The 23,348-nt window shown below is 39.6% G+C and overlaps 1 protein-coding gene and 1 pseudogene across 1 annotated transcript; both read left to right on the forward strand.

Moving 5' to 3' along the window:
- Window positions 1–11,744: 11,744 nt before the first annotated feature.
- LOC139185174 (small integral membrane protein 30-like) lies at window positions 11,745–14,004 on the forward strand (annotated as a pseudogene).
- Window positions 14,005–17,446: 3,442 nt separating this feature from the next.
- Window positions 17,447–22,633, forward strand: C10H15orf61 (chromosome 10 C15orf61 homolog). Its single transcript, XM_019968177.2, has 2 exons — window positions 17,447–17,911; window positions 22,411–22,633. The coding sequence occupies exons 1-2, from the start codon at window positions 17,566–17,568 to the stop codon at window positions 22,536–22,538; spliced, it is 474 nt and encodes a 157-aa protein (XP_019823736.1). The 5' UTR covers window positions 17,447–17,565; the 3' UTR covers window positions 22,539–22,633.
- The last annotated feature ends 715 nt before the right edge of the window (window positions 22,634–23,348 follow it).

Below are 23,348 nucleotides of genomic sequence, written 5' to 3' on the forward strand. Positions count from 1 at the left end.
ATCACACAAGGAGGTGATTTTTTCTTCCAGTTTTCTCTTCCATCTACTGGAAATAATGGATGAAAAATGTTTTGCAACTTAGTACAGCCTCTTAAGTGCCCTCATCAACTATTCAAAAGAGACGTGATTTTATTTTCTTTAATTTTTATTTATTTATTTTAGGCTGCACTGGGTCTTCCTTACAGTGTTCAGGCTTCTCATTGCAGTGCCTTCTCTTGTTGTGGAGCACAAGCTTCAGAGCACAGGCTCAGTAGTAGTGGCATAGTTGCTGAGTTGCTTAGCAGCATGTAGGATCTTCCCAGGCCAAGGATCAGACCTGTGCCTCCTGCATTGGTAGATGAATTCTTAACTACCGCACCACCAGAGAAGTCCAAGTGATGTGACATTAAGTGTTTATAAAATATTTTATAATTTAAAATGGTTCATTGAAATGCTAATGATTTTCTCTTGGAAGGAATTTTTTGACTAAAAATTGTAGCACGCCAAATATGTGCTTGAGACCAGGATAATGTCTTTCATTTTGGGGGAAAACCATCCCCAAGAAAAAAATGCAAAAAAGGCAAAATGGTTGTCTGAGGAAGCCTTACATTAAATAGCTGAGAAAATAAGAGAAGCGAAAGGCAAAGGAAAAAGGGAAAGATATACCTATCTGAATGCAGAGCTCCAAAGAATAGCAAAGAGATATAAGAAAGCCTTCCTTAGTGATCAATGCAAAGAAATAGAGAAAAACAATACAATGGGAAAGACTAGAGATCTCTTCAAGAAAGTTAGAGATACCAAGGGAACATTTCATGCAAAGATGGGCATAATAAAGGACAGAAACGGTATGGACCTAATAGAAGCAGAAGATATTAAGAAGAGGTGGCAAGAATACACAGAAGAACTATAAAAAAAGAGATCTTAACCCAAATAACTGTGATTAACTGTCATTAACCCAAATAACTGTGATGGTGTGATCACTTACCTAGAGCCAGACATCTTGGAGTGTGAAGTTAAGTGGGCCTTAGGAAGTATCACTACAAACAGAACTAGTGGAGGTGATGGAATTCCAGCTGAGCTATTTCAAATCCTAAAAGATGCTGCTATTAAAGTGCTGCACTCAATATGCCAGCAAATTTGCAAAACTTAGCAGAGGCCACAGGACTGGAAAAGGTGAGTTTTCATTGCAATCTCAAAGAAAAGCAATGCCAAATAATGTTCAAACTACCAAACAATTGCACTCTTTTCACATGCTAGCAAGGTAATTTTCAAAATCCTTCAAGCTAGATATCAACAGTAGATGAACCAAGAACTTCTAGATTACAAGCTGGATTTAGAAAAGGCAGAGGAACCAAAGATCAAATTGCCAACATGCATTGGATCATAGAAAAAGCTAGAGAATTCCCAAAAACATCTGCTTTGTACTAAAGCCTTTGACTGTGTGGATCACAACAAAGTGGAAAATTTTTCAAAAGATGGAAATACCAGACCACCTGACCTACCTCCTAGAAACCTGTATTCAGGTCAAAAAGCAACAGTTATAACAGGACATAGAACAACAGACTGGTTCCAAATTGGGAAAGGAGTACGTCAAGGCTGTATATTGTCACCCTGCTTATTACCTTATATGCAGAGTACATCATGCAAAATGCTGGGCTGAATGAAGTTCAAGCTGGAATTGCCGGGAGAAGTATCAATAACCTCAGATATGCAGATGATACTACCCTTACAGCAGAAAGCGAAGAGGAACTAAAGAGCCTCTTGATGAAGGTGAAAGAGGAGAGTGAAAAAGCTGGCTTAAAATTCAACATTCAAAAAATGAAGATCATGGCATCTGGTCCTATCACTTCATGGGAAATAGATGGGGAAACAATGGAAACAGTGACAGACTTTATTTTCTTGGGATGTGGATGGTGACTGCAGGTATAAAATTAAAAGATGCCTGCTTCTTGGAAGAAAAGCCATGATGAAGCTAGACAGTGTATTAAGGAGAAGAGACATTACTTTGCCTACAAAGTTAAAGCTATGGTTTTTCCAGTAGTCATGTATGAATGAGAGAGAGATGAGTGAGAGTTGGACCATAAAGAAAGGTGAGTGCCGAAGAACTGATGCTTTTCAAACTGTGGTGTTGGAGAAAACTCTTGAGAGTCCCTGGGACTGCAAGGAGATGAAACCAGTCAATCCTGAAGAATATCAACCCTGAATATTCATTGGAAGGACTGATGCTGAAGCTGAAGCTCTAATACTTTTGCCATTTGATGTGAAGAGCCAACTCACTGGAAAAGACCCTGATGCTAGGAAAGACTGAAGAAAGGAGGAGAAGGGGACAACAGAGGACAAGATGGTTGGATGGCATCTCTGATTCAATGGACGTGAGTTTGAGCAAGCTCCCAGAGCTGGTGAAGGACAGGGAAACCTGGCGTGCTGCAGTCCATAGGGTCTCAAAGAGTCGGACACAACTGATTGACTGAACAACAACACTTTCTTGCACTAAGCTCTTAGATATTGCAAATTACCTAAAGTAATGAAAACATTTTATTCTGAAAACATTTTTATCTAAACTGATGTAATGAGTACCTCCTGTATCAGATCTTAGTGCAAATAGGTGGGATAGAAATGTGAATAAAAGCTTTAAATGTCCCTGTATAAACCAGAGCATATCTTCTTTACATATCTACTTTGCATCACTGGTGGCTCAGATGGTAAAGAATCTGCCTGCAATGCAGGAGACCCGGGATCAATTCCTGAATCAGGAAGATCCCCTAGAGAAAGGAATGGCAGCCCCCTCCAGTGTTCTGGCCTGGGAAATCCTATGAACAGAGGAGCCTAACATGCTACAGTCCATGGAGTTGCAAAGAGTCAGACACGACTGAGCGACTAACACTTTCACTTTTGCAACAGCGAGACAAATAACTAGAGTACTATCTCTGAACTTTTCTTTAACTTGTATCTTGACTTGAAAAGAGGTGGAAGATGTATTTTGTATCATTTTTCTACAAAGCAGATGTCCTCCCTAGGGTTGCATGAATGCTTTGATACCATATTTTAAAAGATTTCCTAAAATGCACTATTTCCTGGGCCACATCCATAAGCAGGCATGCACTGCCTTTCTCAGAAGTCTTCTGACATCCTGGTAGCAAGGCCTGAATAGGGAGCTGAATGTAGGATGATTCTATATCCCTCTATAAAGCCCACTCTAACTGTCATGGCTAAAACATTTCCTTAAATATCATTGCCAGGACGGAAATCCCTTTGCTTCCTTCATTCTCATTCATTCATTCATTCCTTCATTCTACTACCAACTCATAGATTCTTGACACTAAAACCATGAAAACCAAAACGTATAGATGATGTAAGCTTTTAAAACTACCTATGAGCATTTTTCATAAGATTTCTTTGTCTTTCAATATACCTGTATTTTAATTTTTCAATTTACCTATGTTTCTAATTACAGAAACCTATACTCAGGATATGGAGAAGGCAATGGCAACCCACTCCAGTACTCTTGCCTGAAAAGTCCCATGGATGGAGGAGCCTGGTGGGCTGCAGTCCATGGGGTCGCTAGGAGTTGGACACGACTGAGTGACTTCACTTTCACTTTTCACTTTCATGCATTGGAGAAGGAAATGGCAACCCACTCCAGTGTTCTTGCCTGGAGAATCCCAGGGACAGGGGAGCCTGGTGGGCTGCCGTCTATGGGGTCTCGCAGAGTCGGACACGACTGAAGTGACTTAGCAGCAGCAGCGGCAGCACACTCAGGATAAAACAATCAAATAGGATCATATAGCTTCAAAAAACAAGTAAAAAAAACAAACACAGAACACCTTTTGAAAAACAGAAAAGAACAGGGAAGAAATTTAAAAATCAACAATTATTTCACCACCTGGAGATTAGCAACTGTTAAAGCTTTGGTGTGCATGTGCTGTTACTCCTGCCTGGGCTGCTATCTTTCCCATTTCTTCTGCCTGACGCTCTCCTCTCCCAGAAATTTCTGGGGGCTCACTCACTGCATTCAGTCTCTGTTCATCTGTCACTAGACCAGAGGAGACCTCCCTGACCACCCTTCCTGATTGGCACTCCCTGACTCTCTATCACCTTACTCTCCTTTATTTTTTTCAGATAACAATATATGGTATTCAATAAAAAACCTGCCTATTTTTAAAGTATCTGTCTCACCCAAAAGACTGTAAGTATAAAGATACAGCCCAGCTCCTGGAACAGTACCTATCAGTAGAAAGAGTTGCTCAATTTATATATATTGATATATACATGAAAAGTGAAAGCGTTAGTCGCTTGATTGTATTCAACTCTTTGCAACCTCAGGTACTGCTGCCCACCAGGCTCCTCTGTCCATGGAATTTTCCAGGGAAGAATGCTGGAATGGGTAGCCAATCCCTTCTTCAGGGGATTTTCCCAACCCAGGGATTGAACTCGGATCTCCTGCATTACAGGCAGATTCTTTTACTGTATGAGCCACCAGGGAAACCCATTGATATACACACACATAACTTAATCTTTTATCACATACATATTGAGTTCCTAGGGCTTCCCTGGTAGCTCGGCTGGTAAAGAAGCTGCCTGCAATGTAGGAAACCTTGTTTTGATTCATAGGTCAGGAAGATCCCCTGGAGAAGGGATAGGCTACCACTCCAGTATTCTTGGGCTTCCCTGGTGGCTCCAGTTGGTAAAGAATCTGCCTGCAATGTGGGAGACCTGGGTTCGATCCCTGAGTTGGGAAGATCCCCTGGAGGAGGGCATGGCAACCCACTCCGGTATTCTTGCCTGGAGAATCCCCATGGACAGAGGGGCCTGGCGGGCTACAGTCCATGCGGTCACAAAGAGTCGCGACACAACTAAGCACTGCACAGCATCGAGTTCCTATTATACAGTCTTTTATCTTTGTATATAATTTTTAAAATAGGTTATATCAGGCATACTATATTGCAGACTGTGTTTTTCACTTAGCAATAAATTACGATGACACATCAGAAATTCTTAGTGTGTGTTAGTTGCTCAGTCATGTCTGACTCTTTGTGAGTGCACGGACTGTAGCCCAACAGGCACCCCTGCCCATGAAAGTCTCCAAGCAAGAATACTGGAGTGGGTTGCCATTTCCTTCTCCAGGCGATCTTCCTGACCCAGGGATTGAACCTAGGTCTCCCACACTGCAAGTAGATTGTTTACCATCTGAGTCACCAAAAATTCTTACCCAGTGCTATTCTAATAATGGTTTAAGGATGTTACTAATTCTCTATTGTTAGACCATCAAGCACATGGGCATTTCAGCACATCCTTCCAGTACACATCATGTTACTCTCAACCAGTTAAGATAGTTATACGTAATATTAACAATGCCTTATATTCACACAGTACTTTACAGTTCACAATATATTTTTATATGCCATTTGGTCCTTACAATAAACTCAAGCAAACAGAGCAGAAACTCAGAAAGGTTACATTATTTCCCTAAAATCATAAAAAAAGAACAGTAATAGGGAGTCTAGATTCAAACCTAGCTCTATCTATCTCTGCAGCCTGGGCTCCTCACTTTAAGTCATCACCCCTGGTTGAAGCCTTCATTTTACAGATGAGTGATCCATGCTTAGAGAAGGGAGTAATGATGTGCCCAGAGTTACAAAGCTTCTTTAAGAAAGAATACAGGTAAAGTAGAACCCAGGTCTCCTGATTCCTTGTCCAAAGCTCTCTCAACTACATGCTGGGTCAACAAATTAGGGAAAAAAAACCCAAATTGCTCCATAGCTACAACGGTAACCAACACATTCTGTTACACTTCTCTGAAGATTACTCTGTATATTTGCTCAGTGCTGCGAAGTGCCAACCCGATGACACTTGCAATCCTGAGCTTATTTGATGTGGTTGGGAAGCAAATGAGATTCCAGCACCCCTGTTGCGCATAGGTGCTCAATGAGCATTTCCTGCATAGTGGGAAAGTGCCCTATATTTACAGTATTTGATCCAGTTTAACAGCAAGATCTAATGTTAAAATTAGCCTTGTAAAAGTTTTCACCCTAGTTCACACAAAAACAAGATTCTGAGATTATGACTAGCAATTTTTCATGAGTTGATTTATCTGAATAAAACCTATAAGGTTTTGAACCATTAAACATTCGATTTAGAAAAAAAATCTCAGCACACAGAAGAATAAACTGAGAAATGGAACAGATCTGTTTCTTTTAATAATTATGAGCAATATCTCAAACTCAGCATCCTTAGACCATTGAGCTGTGTAGGATGAATGTGCTAATTAATCAATTACTACCCAACAATGTACCCTGTTTATTTACTGAAATGCACCAGAAATGTGTGCAGAACTGGTAATTATTAATCATCTTCAGTAACAAATATGACTCAAGTTCACCTTCATATAATTAATAGAGCATGTAGTTAGTTTTAACATCTTGCTTTATTAGAAACAGCAAGAAGGAATAAAAAGAAAGAGCTGAACTACAGTTGTGGTTCACTGAAGTGCTAGCTTGGACTAAATGTGCCTCTGACTCACAGCAGCAGCATTATTCATGCCTGTCCAAACTATGGCTAGATGTTCTCTCCATTAAAAACTAAGTTTGTAAAAACCAAACTTTTAATGTGAATAAAATTTTAGATGTACAAAAAAGTTGTAAAAGCAGTCCAAAGAATTCCTACATATTCTCTATCCAGGATCCCCTAATAAAATCCAAGTGTTAGAGCTTGATAACTTGCTTAGAGTTGGGATCTTTGCTTATGGTAGGCAAATGCCTTATTGCATGCCTTTCAATTTTAAAGATATTTCAAAAGTACTGTGATATGCATAGAAATAGCTGTTTAACAACAAATTTTGCAAGTGATTCCATTATGAAAAATAATTCTTTTTTTTTTTCTTGAGGATCATAATGTGTGCCCTCAAATTTCCTTTTGAGTCAGACTGATTCCTGGGTATAGACAGGCCATATTTTAGTTCTATAATGTATTTCCTGTTTACTTACAAATTGTAACATCTAAAGTGTGTTAGTAACTTTTACATCTGAGTCTAGCATCAGATGATTCTTTTTAATCGAAGTCAAACATGAGGTTTTGAATTCTATCAATGTAGGTACAGGTCCCAGCTCTACTACCTGCCTGCCCTGTGACTGGAGCAGCTTATTGTAACCTCTAACTTTGGACACTCGGTTTCTTCAGTGTGAAGATGAGGAAAATGGAACCCTGATTTGGAATGTTGTTTCAATGAAACAATAAGTAGAAACTTGAATGTATGCTCAGTTGCTCAGTAACGTCCGACTCTTTGCAACCCCATGAACTGTAGCCTGCCAGGCTCCTCTGTCCTTGGAATTCTCCAGGCAAGAATTTCTGGAGTGGGTTGCCATTCTTTTCTCCAGAGGAATCTTCCTGACCCAGGGAGTCGAACCTGAGTGTCTTGTATCCCCTGCGTTGACAGGTGGATTCCTTACCACTGTGCTGAGAAGCCCAGTTGGAAAATACTTAGCATGAAATAAATACTCAGTAACTGGCTAAGTATTATTACACTGACATTATGGCCCTCTGCAGCCACTTTTAGCTTAAAAAAATGAAATATGCACAAGTATGCATACACAAATCAAAAGGTATTTCATATAATGGAAACTGAAAACGTAGATTCACATTTTTTAAGTTTTCCTGAAGGGAAAAACTGATAAAATTTAATGCTGTTGAACTCCAGTATTCTAGCCTGGAAAATTCCATGAACAGGGGAGCCTGGTGGCTACAATCCATGGAGCTGCAGAGTTGGACATGACAGAGCAACTGAGCACATGCACACAGTAAATCAAAGGGCTTACCAGGTGGCTCAGCGGTAAAGAATCCTCTGGCCAATGCAGGAGCCCTGGGATCAAACCCTGGGTTGGGCAGATTCCCCGGAGAGGGAAATGGCGACCCACCCCAGTATTCCTGCCTGGAAAATCACATAGAGAGAGGAGCCTGAAGGGCTACATTCCATGGGGTCACAAAAGAGTCAGACACGACTTAATGACTAAACAACAACAGTAAATCAAAAACCTGTCCCATGTGAAAATACCAGTGGAATGCCACTTCCAAAACCTAAACTGACAAATCATAAATCAGTGGTAGACTACTGTATTTCTATAATAAAATGATTCAAGGCCCCTTTAAATGGAGAGCCCCCTCAGGGCATCTCAGTATTTGTTTATAGATCATTAACTACTTGACAGTGAGTCTGGAGAGGGGGCATAAAGACTCACAGCTAAAGTGCTAAGAGTCACTGTCGGTTGAAGATCAGCAATAAAGCCAAAATATCTTAGGAATTTGATATGAAAATCTGATTTCTACTACAAAAACGCTCTATGCTATTCGTGAATAAATCTGTTAGTAGGACAAGGCTCACTTTACAAAGCTGAGACTAATATGGGTTTTATGACAAAGTGAATTTACTGGGTCATGTTTTCAAATGCTTCCCCAAACACTGACTACATATTATAAAGACTGTAACATTGAAAACATGCCCATAAAGTGGACTGTGTTATCTACCAGCATAAATCATACTTGGTTTCAAAAAGTCACAAATATGTCTCCTTGCTACTGGATTCTGGCATCCACAGGACAGGAGAATAGCATAGAAATGTTTCCTAATGAGCAGCTTACTGAAAGCTGAGTGACCAGAATTTTGATTCATGTTTCTCGTGTATGATCTTAGATAAGTTTCTTTCCTAGTCTGCAGCTTAATTTCTCCGAATATCAAAATTAAAATTAAAACCACTGACTCTGAATACTATGATTTCCTTTCTCCAACATCCTTCAAACATACTAATTGTATTCACTTTACCCACTTTCAACCCCCGCCCCCGACTTGTTCAACAAATAAGAGTGCCTACCATATGCCAAGTTACTAGGTTCTGGGGTCACAACCGTTAACAAAACACACAAAACCCTCTGGCCTTATAACGTTTACATTCCAGTGGGGTGGGGAAGGCAGGGAGAACTTGAAAGTAGCTTAGACATAGATACTTTTGGAAGAGATCCCTGTACCCACTTTGTTCACAATAAAATGTCTGACCAGAGTAATTCTTCTTGTCACTCTTTGTAATAGCAGCCCCAGCTGCCAGCCAACTCCTTGGAGGCTTTCAGAACATCAATCAATTCCACAGAAGGACTCAAAAAGATCTAGAAAAAATATAGCAGTTCTTTCCTTTCCTAATGACTCCTGCCATAACTCAGTACCTCCAAGAGAATGATTTTGCATAACACCAATGTATATTGTCCTTCCCAGGGAAGACACAACCATATAGGAATGGAGCAGCAAGCACCACTTGCCACTGATAGAAATGGGAAAAATGAATGAGCATCCTTCCTGTTGTAGAGATAACTCATGCACTTCCTCTGGTGCTGAGCTTGGCTTAGAGGGCACTGAAATGTTAGGCAAATTTGGTTCCTAGGAGACTCAGGACGGTGGCTCTTTGGAGTATGTTTTTAAATTCCACAACATGCTGGAATATGACCTGGGGCAGCAACAATTCCATGGTCCTCCTTTTCTTAAACCAAAAGTCCTAAAGCTTCAAACTGGAAACTGTAAATGAAATTCTAATACGAAATATTTCTATCCCTTTTAAATAATTCCTTTATCTTTTACCAACTCGTTAACATATGCACTTAATATCTTGCTTTTAATTCTCCTTCTGAGAACAGCAGTGAATTAAAATCTACATGCCTACCCTACTTTCTTTTCAATCACATTATAAGCGTGCACACACACAGAAATATAGTGATCAGAATCTCACAGTATGGTGGCAAAAACAATACAAGGATAAAGATTCTACAAATGTATGAGGTCACACTTGGCTCATGTTCACTATATACGGTTTCTGTTCATATTTGTTAATAAATACTAATAGGATGTGTTAATAGGTATATTATATATTACAGAACTCATTGTTTTCAAGCTATTTATTGAAGTATAAGATACATGCAGAAAAGGGCACACATCATATGTGTTTAGTAGTTCACAAACTGAATATACCCATTTAACAAGAATCAGATCAAGGAAGAGAATAACTCATAGGTTCATCAACTATAACAAATGTATTGCTCTGCTGCTGGTGGTGGTAGTTTAGTCAATAAGTCATGTCCAACTCGTGCAATCCCATGAACTGTAGCCTGCCAGGCTCCGTTCATGGGATTCTCCAGGCAAGAATACTGGAGTGGGTTGCCATTTCCTTCTCTAGGGGATCTTCCCAACCCAGGGATCAAACCCAGGTATCCTACATTGCAGATTCTTTACCAACTGAGCTAACAGGGCAGCCCATTTACTCTGGTGGGGGATGCTAATAATGCGGAAGGCTATGCATGTGAGGCACAGGGAATTTATGAGAAAGATCTGTACCTTCCTCTTAATTTTGTAGTGAGTCTAAAACCACTCTTAAAAATTTGTCTTAAAAAAAGAACTATAAAAATCAAAGACTGTTTTTCAAAAGACAGAATAATTCCAGTCCTCCAGAAGTCACCTCATACTCCTCGTAGTAACTGTCTCTGCCAACCAGTAGTGATCACTATTCTGTCTTCTAACAGAACAGATGAGTTTAGGCCAGTTTTTATACTTCATAGAAATGAAATGAAATAGTAAATACTTTGACACCTGACTTCTTTCACTATTCCCTATGTTTATGAGATTCATGTGTGCTGCGTGTGACTGTAGGTCATTCTTGTTGCTGTGTAGTAGTCTGTGGTGTGAATGTGCCATAATTTGTAATCCACTCTACTACTGATACAAATTTGAGTACTTTCCTGGTTGAGTACTACAAATATAAATAGTGCTGCTATGAATATTCTAGTATATGTCTTATGAAGAACATATGCACACAATTTCTGTTGGGAATTGCCATGGACTGTTTGTGACCCCATAAACAGTTTTGAAAATGTTGAAGCCCTAATACTCAATGTTATGGTATTTGGAGATAAGTCCTCATGTGTGAAGAGAGGATAAAGGTTATGTGAAGTCATAAAGGTGTGACCCTAAAATAGGCCTGGTACCCTAACTGGAAAAGAGTCAGACACAGAGTTAGCTCTGCCTACCATGTGAGGATTTACAGCAAGAGGGAAACATAAGCCAAGAGGAGAACTCTCACAGGGGACCCAACCGGCTGGCACCTGATCCTGGACTTCCCAGTCCCCAGAACTGTGAGAAATAAATTTGTTGTTGGCTAAATCTAGTCTGTGGTATTTTGTTATGGCAGCCTGAGCACACTACCTAGGAGTGGTATGGCTGGGTCATAGGTATGCATTTATTTAGCGTTAATCAATAAACTGCCAAAAAAATTTCCAAAGTGGTTGCCAACCATGTATAAACGTTCTAACTGCTGCATATCCTTAGTACTTTCTATCTTTTCTACCTTAGCCCACTCCAATGGGTATGTAATATATAAGGTAATATATATTTTATTAATAGTTCCATTTCTCATATGATTAGAGAAACTAAGCAGTTTTTTACATTATTGAACATCTAGATGTTCTTCTTTGGGAAGAGTCCACGAAATATTTTGGCCAGGTTTCTATTAGATTGTCTTTTTTTTTTTTTTTTTTAGATTGTCTTTTTTAAATGATTTGTTCTGGATACCAAATGCTTTGTCAGATATATATACTGTAAATACTTCTCTCACTCTTTTGATTACCTTTTTATTTACTCTCTCAATAATGCCTTTTAATGAACAGAAATTCTTAATTTTAATATATTCCAAACTATCAACTTTGTAGAACTTATTTTTAACATGTTCTGAACATTTGCAATGTCGTAAGTGCCTTTAAAACAAAACCAAAACAAAATCCCTTCTTTCCAGGAGTGGCATGATACACCCATGCACATGTTAAAAGCTGTACAAGGAAGGACTATTTATAGATATTTTTAAGGGATTCTGTCTAAGGCATAGGTCATCTCTCCATACTTTGTGGAAAACTAAATATTTGTGCATTTAATGCACTTAATTACTGGACACTAAGCAATGAACACTGACTTAGGCTTTTGAATAACAACTTCTAAGTCCCTTTGGGGGCACTTGAAGAATTAGAACTGAAAATTCATTGCTATGAAGAATTAGAACGGAAAAGAAAATCAAGCATCTGGTCTGAATTGTAGTTTTTTGAGAGATTATTTTATTTCAAGTATGGAAGGAGTACTATATAAAGTTAGAAAAGATATCTAGATGTCATGTTCTTCGGCTCTGTATCTTTAGGCTGGGGTAATATTTCATTAAAACACTCTTGAAAACCTAGGTGTGGTACACCATCTATCAGAAATCTTTGGACGAACTTCCTCTCTTACAATAGAAAAGAGAGATAATCAAAGAGCCTTGGATCAGAGAAACCTTTACCACTGATGAGGTTTTTCCAGGACAGCGTCTTCCAACAGAAATCCTTCAGCTCCCTAGCTGTTTTACAAGCCTCCAGTGGCTCAGATGGTAAAGCGTCTGCCTGCAACGCAGGAGACCTGGGTTTGATTCCTGGGTGGAGAAGATCCCCTGGAGAAGGAAATGGCAATCCACTCCAGCACTCTTGCCTGGAAAATCCCATGGACGGAGGAGCCTGATAGGTTATAGTCCAGGGGGTCACAAAGAGTCGGACACGACTGAGCGACTTCACTTCACTTCACTTCATGAGACAATGCAGAGCTACCTATATAAATTTCTGGTTCTCTTTATCGGTGGTTTTTGCCTTATATACTACAGAATGTAGGATTTCTCAGACTGAATTCAGAGGTTCCCCAAATGTTTGATTCAAATTTTATTTTTTAATAGATTTTTATATTGTCAAAAGGGAGATGTCAGAATTTTTTTTAACATATTACAAACTCCCCATGCTTTAATTTGAGGTTAAGCCATTTCAGCATAGATCTCAAAATTCATCTCCAGTTGTCATCTTTAGTTGAAGCACATGCCCAAGATTTCAAGGTGAATCACTTAAAAACCACTCTTACTTATATCTACTTCTCCCAAGAGATCAGGATTTTCTTGATAGTAAACAACCAAAACAAAGGAGTAAGAAATAAACTGTTATTTTAAAAAAAGAAGAGAAAAAGAAACTATCCTCAGGCTACTATAACTGCAACTATTGTCCATAGCCCACAACTTCAAAAAATTTTGAGCATAAAACAGCAGGGTCAAGAGTCCATTGGCAGTGGGCGAGCCATGGCATCCCAACCATACTAATTCCTGTTGGTCTTACCTATGTCTCTGCCGGCCAGTCTCCCTTGATTCCTTCCAATTTCTAAGCTTGGGTCTTCAGACTTCCTATTTATTATTTTGTCTATCCAACTGCCTTCCAACAAATTCCTTTCCTGCTAAAAGCAAAACAAAACAAAGTAAAAACCCAAGACAACAACAAACTAGTCTCATTTTAAAATTTTACCTTTAATATTAAAATTTTGCACTTTATAAATGTTTAGTAATAAAACAAGTTTTCATCTACTTTATAGGCTAGGGTTCTATGACAGATTTTGTTTCAAAAGGAACTCCATCTTTTTAAAATTTAATTTGAATTTCTGTAATGGTTACCGCCTTGAAGGCACTGCCATGTGTAGCCGCTTAGCCTCAGCATACGGAGCTCCTGGAAGGAAGTTAGAATTAAACAAATACCACTTTCTTTGTAAGCTTCGGCCTTCAAGAACCAGTCACCTCAAGATCTCAACATCTGATACCAGTGTCAACAAAACTGTTTCTAATCATTCTTTTCATTGCCTTTGGTGCTGCCTGTTGTCGAAGCAGTAGAAACTAGAGATACAACAGCTCTCTTGTCAGGTGTGGTTCTCAGCATTATAGGGATCTGTGCTTGTTTAGGGGGTGTGTATATGCATGAAGAAGAAATGGACAGATATGACTTTAAAGGGTCTCCTGAATCAAGCCATCCGGTCCCACCACTTCATGGGAAATAGATGGGAAAACAGTGGAAACAGTGTCAGACTTTATTTTTCTGGGCTCCAAAATCACTACAGATGGTGACTGCAGCCATGAAATTAAAAGACTCTTACTCCTTGGAAGGAAAGTTATGACCAACCTAGACAGCATATTGAAAGGCAGAGACATTACTTTGCCAACAAAGGTTCGTCTAGTCAAGGCTATGGTTTTTCCTGTGGTCATGTACGGATGTGAGAGTTGGACTGTGAAGAAAGCTGAGCGCTGAAGAATTGATGCTTTTGAACTGTGGTGTTGGAGAAGACTCTTGAGAGTCCCTTGGACTGCAAGGAGATCCAACCAGTCCATTCTGAAGGAGATCAGTCCTGGGATTTCTTTGGAAGGAATGATGCTAAAGCTGAAACTCCAGTACTTTGGCCACCTCATGTGAAGAGTTGACTCATTGGAAAAGACTCTGATGCTGGGAGGGATTGGGGGCAGGAGGAGAAGGGGACGACAGAGGATGAGATGGCTGGATGGCATCACTGACTTGATGGACGTGAGTTTGAGTGAACTCCGGGAGTTGGTGATGGACAGGGAGGCCTGGCGTGCTGCGATTCATGGGGTCGCAAAGAGTCAGACACGACTGAGCGACTGATCTGATCTGATCTGATGTGAATCAAGCCTTGCCCTGAAAACCTTTGTGCTATTGAGGTTCAGAACTGAGCTTTGGTGTCTGAAAGTTCCCAAGAAAGAGTAAACTGGGTAGTTTCACATTCTTGGTTATTGACTGCACAAACCAATATAATGGAAAAATTGATATATTTGAACAATTGGTATACTGAACAAATTGATAATATTGTGTTAAATGGAAAACAAAATGTTTTCTTCACAACAAATAATGCACTGAAAAACATCATCTATAGTTCGCATTTGCTAGTTAGAAAGAAGGTCAAAGAAGTGAGATGGCTGAAATTTGCATATGTAATATTTCATAGTTTCAGAATTCTCAATAGGAAGAAGGAAACTCTTGCTCAAAATCCTAGGAAACTGTTACGGCTCAGTTATAATCAGTACCTCTTGTATCACTAAGGTGTCTTTTCTCCATTATTTTTATTGGATTTTTGTTACCTCCCAAGTTAATATTGTACCTAGATATTAAATATAGTTGATTAAAAATTAAAACTTGTCTTTTGTGGGGGGAAAAGTTCAGAGAACATATTCAATGTATTTAACATTGAAATGGAGAAGAGATTTAATGTTTAACAAAGACAAAAATATCTCTATATGAACTGAGCAACATCTCCATGGTGAGAAGTACTATATTAAATATAAACCCATTATGTAAAAAGTGTTAAAAATCATGGTACTGAATTTTAAAATGTTAAGTATAAACCCATTATAAAAAAAGTTTAAAAGATTTAATTTGAAATCATAGTATTGAATAACTTCCCAGATTCTTGTCTTAGCCTCCTTCCAACCATTTCTGTGCAAATCTAACTATATCATGCCTCCCCATAAAATATTTTAAAAACTTTTATCTAAAAGGGAATCCTATAAAGGTAAGGTTTAAATTATTTGCTTGACTACAAGGACCCTGAAATTACTTATCCTACAAGATTTGGTACATGGTTGTGAGTGTTCAATCACTGTTTGTTGAAGGAATCAAAAACTGGAGAATATAAGAGTCGCCACACTATCCTCCACTCCCCTTGAGTTTTCAGCAACAATATTAACAGCAGTGGTTATATGGTGCTTACACATAATTATCTCATTTACATCCAGCACTTTCCAGACACATTTTGTATGGTTTTTTCCCAAACATGAATTTAAGACATGTAAGAGGAAATGCCTCTCTAGAAAACAGATGTATACAAGTTCTTACCCCAAGAAGAACTGCTGCAAAACTTGAGAAAAAGTTTTCCTAAAGAGTTTTGCAGCAATGAAATTAAAAAGACGCTTACTCCTTGGAAGGAAAGTTATGACCAACCTAGATAGCATATTAAAAAGCAGAGACATTACTTTGCCAACAAAGGTCTGTCTAGTCAGTTCAGTTCAGTCGCTCAGTCGTGTCTGATTGTTTGCGACCCCATGAATCGCAGCATGCCAGGCCTCCCTGTCCACCACCAGTTCCCGGAGTTCACTGAGACTCACGTCCATTGAGTCAGTGATGCCATCCAGCCATCTCATCCTCTGTCATCCCCTTCTCCTCCTGCCCCCAATCCCTCCCAGCATCAGAGTCTTTTCCAATGAGTCAACTCTTCGCATGAGGTGGCCAAAGTACTGGAGTTTCAGCTTCAGCATCATTCCTTCCAAAGAAATCCCAGGACTGATCTCCTTGCAGTCCAAGGGACTCTCAAGAGTCTTCTTCAACACCACAGTTCAAAAGCATCAATTCTTTGGCGCTCAGCTTTGTTCACAGTCCAATTCTCACATCCATACATGACCACTGGAAAAACCATAGCCTTGACTAGACGTTCCTTTGTTGGCAAAGTAATGTCTCTGCTTTTTAACATGCTATCTAGGTTGGTCATAACTTTCCTTCCAAGGAGTAAGCGTCTTTTAATTTCATGGCTGCAGTCACCATCTAGTCAAGGCTATGGTTTTTCCAGTGGTGATGTATGGATGTGAGAGTTGGACTGTGAAGAAAGCTGAACGCCGAAGAACTGATGTTGAACTGTGGTGCTGGAGAAGACTCTTGAGAGTCCCTTGGACTGCAAGGAGATCCAACCAGTCCATTCTAAAGGAGATCAGTCCTGGGTGTTCATTGGAAGGACTGATGCTAAAGCTGAAACTCCAATACTTTGGCCACCTCATGCGAGGAGAAGACTCATTGGAAAAGACTCTGACGCTGGGAGGGATTGGGGGCAGGAGAAGGGGACGAGAGAGGATGAGATGGCTGCATGGCATCACCGACTCGATGGACGTGAGTTTGAGTGAACTCCGGGAGTTGGTGATGGACAGGGAGGCCTGGCGTGCTGCGATTCATGGGGTCGCAAAGAGTCGGACACGACTGAGCGACTGAACTGAACTGACTGAAAACTAAAAGACTCCCGGTCTGGCCGTTTTCCAGCCTCTGAGGGAGATGGTGGTGCACACTGCATGGAGAGATTTAAGGCTTTCTAAAAAACAATTTTTTTTTTCTGTTGAAATATCTGGGGCGTATTATAAAAAACACGAAAGAGGGAACCTACATGGAAAAGTGCTCTCCGGCTTTACTAGCCAATGCAAATCTCGGGACTAACTCACTTCCCTGAGGACAACTTCTTCAAATGTTTCCTCAACAGCACCAATGAAGGATTTCTTCAGTCCACGACTTGGAAAAGAGACGCGGGCTTGAGTTCTGCCACTCTATTGGGTACAGTTATTTAATTTTAAAGCTTAATTTCCCTCATACCTGACCTAGTAAAACTCACGAATACTCCCTCACTCCCTCCCTAGGGTTATTAACGACTTTATGAGGTCTTTGGTGACGATTTAACTACCTCAGCTAGCTCACTCCGCCCGGCCCTCCTCGCTGCTCCACTCTCTCCCCAGGAAGCCGCGAGACCTTTGTGCGCACGCGCCGCCGCGCCCCGGGGGCTCTCGCGCACTTGCGCGGCGCCCGTTGGGCGTCCCGCTACCAGCCCCGGGGAGCGGGCGCGCGCGCGCCCCTTCGGCCCCGCCCCCAGGGGCGCGCGTCCGTAAGGCGGCCGAGGGGTGGGGGACGCGGGCGAGGCCGGTCATGGAGGCCCTACGGAGGGCCCACGAGGCTGTGCTTCGTCTGCTGCTGTGCCGGCCCTGGGCCGCGGGCGCCGCCTCCCGCCCGAAGCCCCGAGCCTCGGAGGTGCTGACGCGGCACCTGCTGCAGCGGCGCCTGCCTCACTGGACCTCCTTCTGCGTGCCCTACAGCGCCGTCCGGAACGACCAGTTCGGCCTCTCGCACTTCAACTGGCCGGTGCAAGGCGCCAACTACCACGTCCTGCGCACCGGCTGCTTCCCCTTCATCAAGTACCACTGCTCCAAGGCTCCCTGGCAGGACTTGGCCGGGCAGGACCGATTCTTCACGGCGCTCAAGGTCGTCAACCTCGGTGAGTGGCCCCGGGCCGGTAAAACACGTCCCGCCGCCGACGGCCCCACTGTTTGCAAAGCACGCTGACGTTCTGCCTCCGAGGCCGCGACCCCGTCCCGAGATCGGACCGCGCCGGCGCGGCGTTACCCTGCCCCGGCCCCGCGCAGGCTCGCCCGGGCGCACGCGCTCGCCACGCTTCGCCCAGTGTTGGGGCGTTTCCCAGACTGCCTCCGCGTCCCACCCACTCTGCAGCCTTGCAGGACTGACCCTGGTCCTGGGCTTCGTATTCCCCGCCCAGCAGGTGCTTGTCAGAGCTAAGTTGTTGCTCGCGAATGGTACCCCGGGAAAGTGGGGCTTATTGACAGGCCTGTACAGTGGGACCCCCCTGTATCCGCTCCCGGCGAGAGGGCATTTTATTCTTACTTCCAGCCACTCGTTAACTAGAAAGAGCCTTCCACTGGGCAGTAAGAAGGAAGGTGTAGAGCGCTGAAAATGGCTCTGAAGTTTTTATAAAATGCCTGATTATATGGCAGGATTCATTCTCATGAACATCACTTTGTTGGTGCGTTCAGAGTATAAAATCGGAAACTACTTTTTTAAGTTTCTTTGTTCTCTTTACATGAAGTCCCAGCAAGTTCGTTTTTCTAAAACCACCGAAGGTTTTCACCGGTGGTATTGGCTTCTTAAGATATTAGGCCTAAAAGATATTTAAAAGATTGCCTCTTTACTGGTATGTTTTCATGGGAGTATTCTAAGTCAGAGTATTTACTCTTGCTGAATGTTTATTATGTTTCGGTTAATGTCAGAAGAGGCGTGAACATTCACATGGGTGCATCTTTCCTGTTTTATAGGTAAATGAAAGGCCTCAGGATGTTTGAACCTATTAATAACTGATAATCCAATTAATCCGTAATTCAGAATGTAGATGTGCAAGCTAACTTACATTATCCAACCAGTTTTTTGAACCAGAATTAAAGCTGAATACGCGGCCACACTTTTACTATATAGTCTTGACAGTTTCTTAAATTTAAATACATTAGGTGTGTTTTTGCTTATAATTACTCACATGTGTAAATCAGGGGGTCTGGAGCCATTGCTCCACTAGTACTGTCCTGAGTCCATCCCATTAAGGAGAAGATTATTTAGCGTTGTGTAATCTTTTAAAAGTATGCCTTATTATTTGGCTGATGAACTATATAGAGCACGCCCACTAATTCTGAGGTTGATGTAAAGAAGTTGAAGAGTGTAGTGATTTAGAAAATTCAATCCAAAATTATTTGGAGAGACTAGAGTGATGACTAGATTCAGGAAGAATACGTTAGTTTTATTGAATAGCATCTTCAGAAACAGAAAAAAGTCATTCTTCCCAAATGTACAGTTAATACACTTTAATGGGTTAGGAAAAGCGTAACTGGAGAGTTGTGGGTAAACTATGTACCCAATGCCTTTTTCTAAAGAAGTTTTCACCATTTAAGAGCACCTTACTGATTAAGGGCCTAATCTTTTTAGGTAGAAAGAAATCCAGAGGAAATAGGATGCCCAGAACATGCTCACATAGAAAAGTAGTGAAAGTAGTAAAATCTTTTGAAGAAAGAAACAACAGCTGTAGTTTTTTTTTAATGTGTATGGAAGAGAAAGCTGAATCGTGATTTAATGGTCTTTTTGACCTCTTCAAAAATTTAAAAATTCTGTTTAAAAGAGAATAAGAATTTTAAATTAAACTGAAAGGGAAACTTTCTGCTCAGGTATTTGCTTCCATACAAATTGGCTTATACTAATAAAAGGAGATTTTTTTTTTCTGGACTTTTTATTCACCAATTTGGTAATGTTTATTTTGTATTATTGTCTTAGGGGAGGGAATTAGATAATAGGATTCTTTCTTATTCTGTGTTGTGCTATTGCGCCTCTGCATCATCAAGTATGTATTCTATTTAAAAATACTTAGGATTTTATTCCTCCTCTTCCCTTTCAAATTAGTAATTATCAAAGTAATTCATTTTTCCATTTTGTAAATAATAAAGATTTCTCTTTTACCCATTTGTTCCCTTTCTTGCCTGCCTTCCTTTCAATGGAAGTGACATTTTACTGATGGTTTATCAGTCTGGGTATCCTGCTGGGAAGTAGATTGAGATTTAAAAAAATCAACTTACCATTGGAATGAATGGGTAATTGGAGACTTGCTACAAAGTTCTAATTTTTTTTAAGTGCTTAATTTGACAGTGGTTTACCTACTGTTCAGCTGACTCAAAATGAATTATTATGCAAAGAACTGGGTTTCACATTCATTTTGATGTTATGATATGTTTCAGACAGTCTAGAAAAAATTTGATTTTTCATCAAACCTTACAAATTTTATAGCATATGTGCTATAAAGAAAATTATGGGGTTTTTTAACTGTGTTAATTATGTATGTGGCTAATCTTCACATTTAGTGTATTAGCCTGACTGCATTAAATAAGTAGACTGCAGGATAAAAAAAAATAGAGAATTTCTGACTCTCATATCACATCTCAACCCTCTGTCAAACAGCATTAACAGTTCCTAGTTGTTAGTTATTAGTAATCCTTGGTCAGTCCTCCATTTTAGCTGAAAAAATACTGACCATTTGTGTGATTTTTTTAAAAAATCAATATTTTACAGGAAACTGATAAATACTGTAAAAACAAACAAAATTTTCAGTGTCACCAGCTATTTCTTAACTGAATGTCCTTATCATTGGTTTAAAAGTCATATTTTATTTATTTTACTATCAATATATTTGGAAGTGAGTGAAGTTGCTCAGTCGTGTCTGACCCGTTGCGACCCCATGGACTGTAGCCTACCAGGCTCCTCCCTCCATGGGATTCTCCAGGCAGGAGTATTGGAGTGGGTTGCCATTTAAAATTAGTAATTATTTCTAGAACCTGTTTTTCTCTCACTCTATTGATTTTCACCTTTTGAAGTTGTGATAACATATATTAAAGTTTATTTTTTATTTCATCTGCTCCTTCTTCACTCACTTCTACCTGTCTTATGCTTCACTCACTTCTGCCTGCCTTACTTTTGTTCTCTTGTCCACTCCCCCATTCTACACCCCCACTTGCCCCCCCTTTTTTTTGGTTGAATGATTAATAAATAGCTCTATGATGCTAGTTTTTGTGGCTTTTTTGTGACATTCCCTTGAGGCTTTCAGAGATTTGCAGGGAGGTGTTCACAAGGCAAAGAAGGCAATATACTGTGAAAGGTTTCACAGGAGTTCCAGGAAGCCCTGTGATTGTAAAAAACAGTGACCCAGTATACTCCTAAAAATAGAGAGGTGCCAGTCTGAATGGGGTTTTTGCCTTTTCTCATTGCCAACTAGTGATGCTTCCCCTAATTAATCTTTGGCATCAAAGTGGCTGGAATGCAGCTTCAGGGAATAAGCACAAAGTAGTCCAGTGAACTTATACAATCAAAAAAGAGCATAACACAGCAAAGATACTCTTGCAGAAAAAATAAGAAAACAATTTAGCAATATGATTAGTTCTGAGCATGTGTTGATTTCCCTAGGAACTAGAAAGAAAGTGATTTTCCAAATTACAGCTCTTCTTTTAAATTGACATTTTCTGTCCATTTCTGTCCTATGTATGTTCCACTCATACACAGGAACAGTAAAACTAATATTTGTGCAAAGCATACAATATTTTTATCGATTTCATGTGCCTTTGGTTCTATACATATGTTTTTAATGTTATTAATAGTCATTGATTTTACATAAGTGCCTTACAAAAAATAGGAATTGTAAAAGATTTTTTTTTTTGGTCCAGCTTAGTCTCATGTGCCTATGAGGGCTTAATGCAATGTCTGACTAGTATATGTTTAGTTTCATGTATCACAAATGGCAGCTTATCACAAATGGAAATATTTCAAAGAAGAAATATATTCTTGGAGTCTACTATTAACCTATTTCAAGTAGGTTGAAACAAGATTTTCAAATCAGTTGTAAAACTATGAATGGGATTCTTTCTTTCTCATGCTTGTTATTATACCAAAATCTTCCTTAGAATTAGGTTTTGCCTTTGATTTTGAAGACAGCTTTTTGACCTACTTTCTTTTAAATTGTACAAAAATTATTTTAGCCATCAGTATTACTGTCCAACTTATAGCACAATAAAGATGACCTAGTAATTTAAGTTCAAGGCCAATAATGAAGAGCCTCTACAATGAAATAAATTAATATTCTCTGCTTATTTGTGAAAAGACTATAAAATTACTTCATAATTACTCAGAGGTAATGAATTAATGTTTGTAAAGTGCTTGAGGTTTACACCAGTCTTTATCTATAGTTGTAAAAATCTCTAGGCTCATACAATTGTTACTGTGTTTCACAATCATAGATGAAATTGACCTCTTAGGTAGAGTCAATGTTTACTCATATTTTTATAACTTTATAATTTATTGATGTTGCTAAAGAGTGCTATGTGATTTATACTATGACAAATATGAGTACATGATTAATCAATGTTTATTTCACAAATAACATATTTATTTGTTTTTTAGGTATTCCAACTTTATTATATGGACTTGGCTCCTGGTTATTTGCTAGAGTCACAGAGACTGTGCACACCAGTTATGGACCAATAACAGTTTATTTTCTAAATAAAGAAGATGAAGGTGCCATGTACTGAAAGTGTGCGTTGAAGGACGTAAATATCAATAGATTTTTTTTCTCGTGTATGTGCAATATTTATTTTTGATCCTTTAAAATAAAACTTTGCAAACACCTTTTTCTTCCTACAGTGTCTGGTTCTTTAAGATGAATCATTGCCCTCAAGAGGCAAAGCTTTTCATACATTGTGATATATTGCGTACTCTGTTTAGCCAATGGGAACCACAAACACATAACATTATACCAATTTTTTCCTATAACTAGGTTGAACTAGAGATAAAAAGTGATTGTAATTTATAGATTCTGTAGTTATATATCAACTCTTTGAAAATATAGATACCCACACAAAGAAGGAAGGAAAAAAAAGTCTATAACATTGGAAAAAGTAGAGAATTTTAGAATATATGATGGAGAATAAAGATAACATCATTGGCAAATCTAAAATTGATAAGAATTCTAATTGCAATCTGAAATTTAAACCATTCAGCTGCCAGGATTTCAAATGGAAATGTGTTAAAAGCCCTTGTGCCATTTTCCTGTACTAGAGGTGTGGGTGGAATGTTGAACCTTCCCATTACCTAAAGAATCCAATACCACACTAATTTTTTTAATGTGATAACAACTCCATTTAATGCAAATGCAGCAAAATAAATGAAATTAAGACTTATTAAAAGTTAAAATAGCATGCTGATAAAGCTGTAAGAACAATTAAGATCTAGAAAGACCCAGAAAAAATAAATTTGGTAACTGCTTAAAAAAGCAATTAGCTGAAACGGTCCGTATCCATAGACTTATTGGCCATGGGAAGTGGGCTGAAATTTTAAAGACC

This window comes from Bos indicus, chromosome 10, assembly GCF_029378745.1.
Source record: "Bos indicus isolate NIAB-ARS_2022 breed Sahiwal x Tharparkar chromosome 10, NIAB-ARS_B.indTharparkar_mat_pri_1.0, whole genome shotgun sequence".
Taxonomy (NCBI): domain Eukaryota; kingdom Metazoa; phylum Chordata; class Mammalia; order Artiodactyla; family Bovidae; genus Bos; species Bos indicus.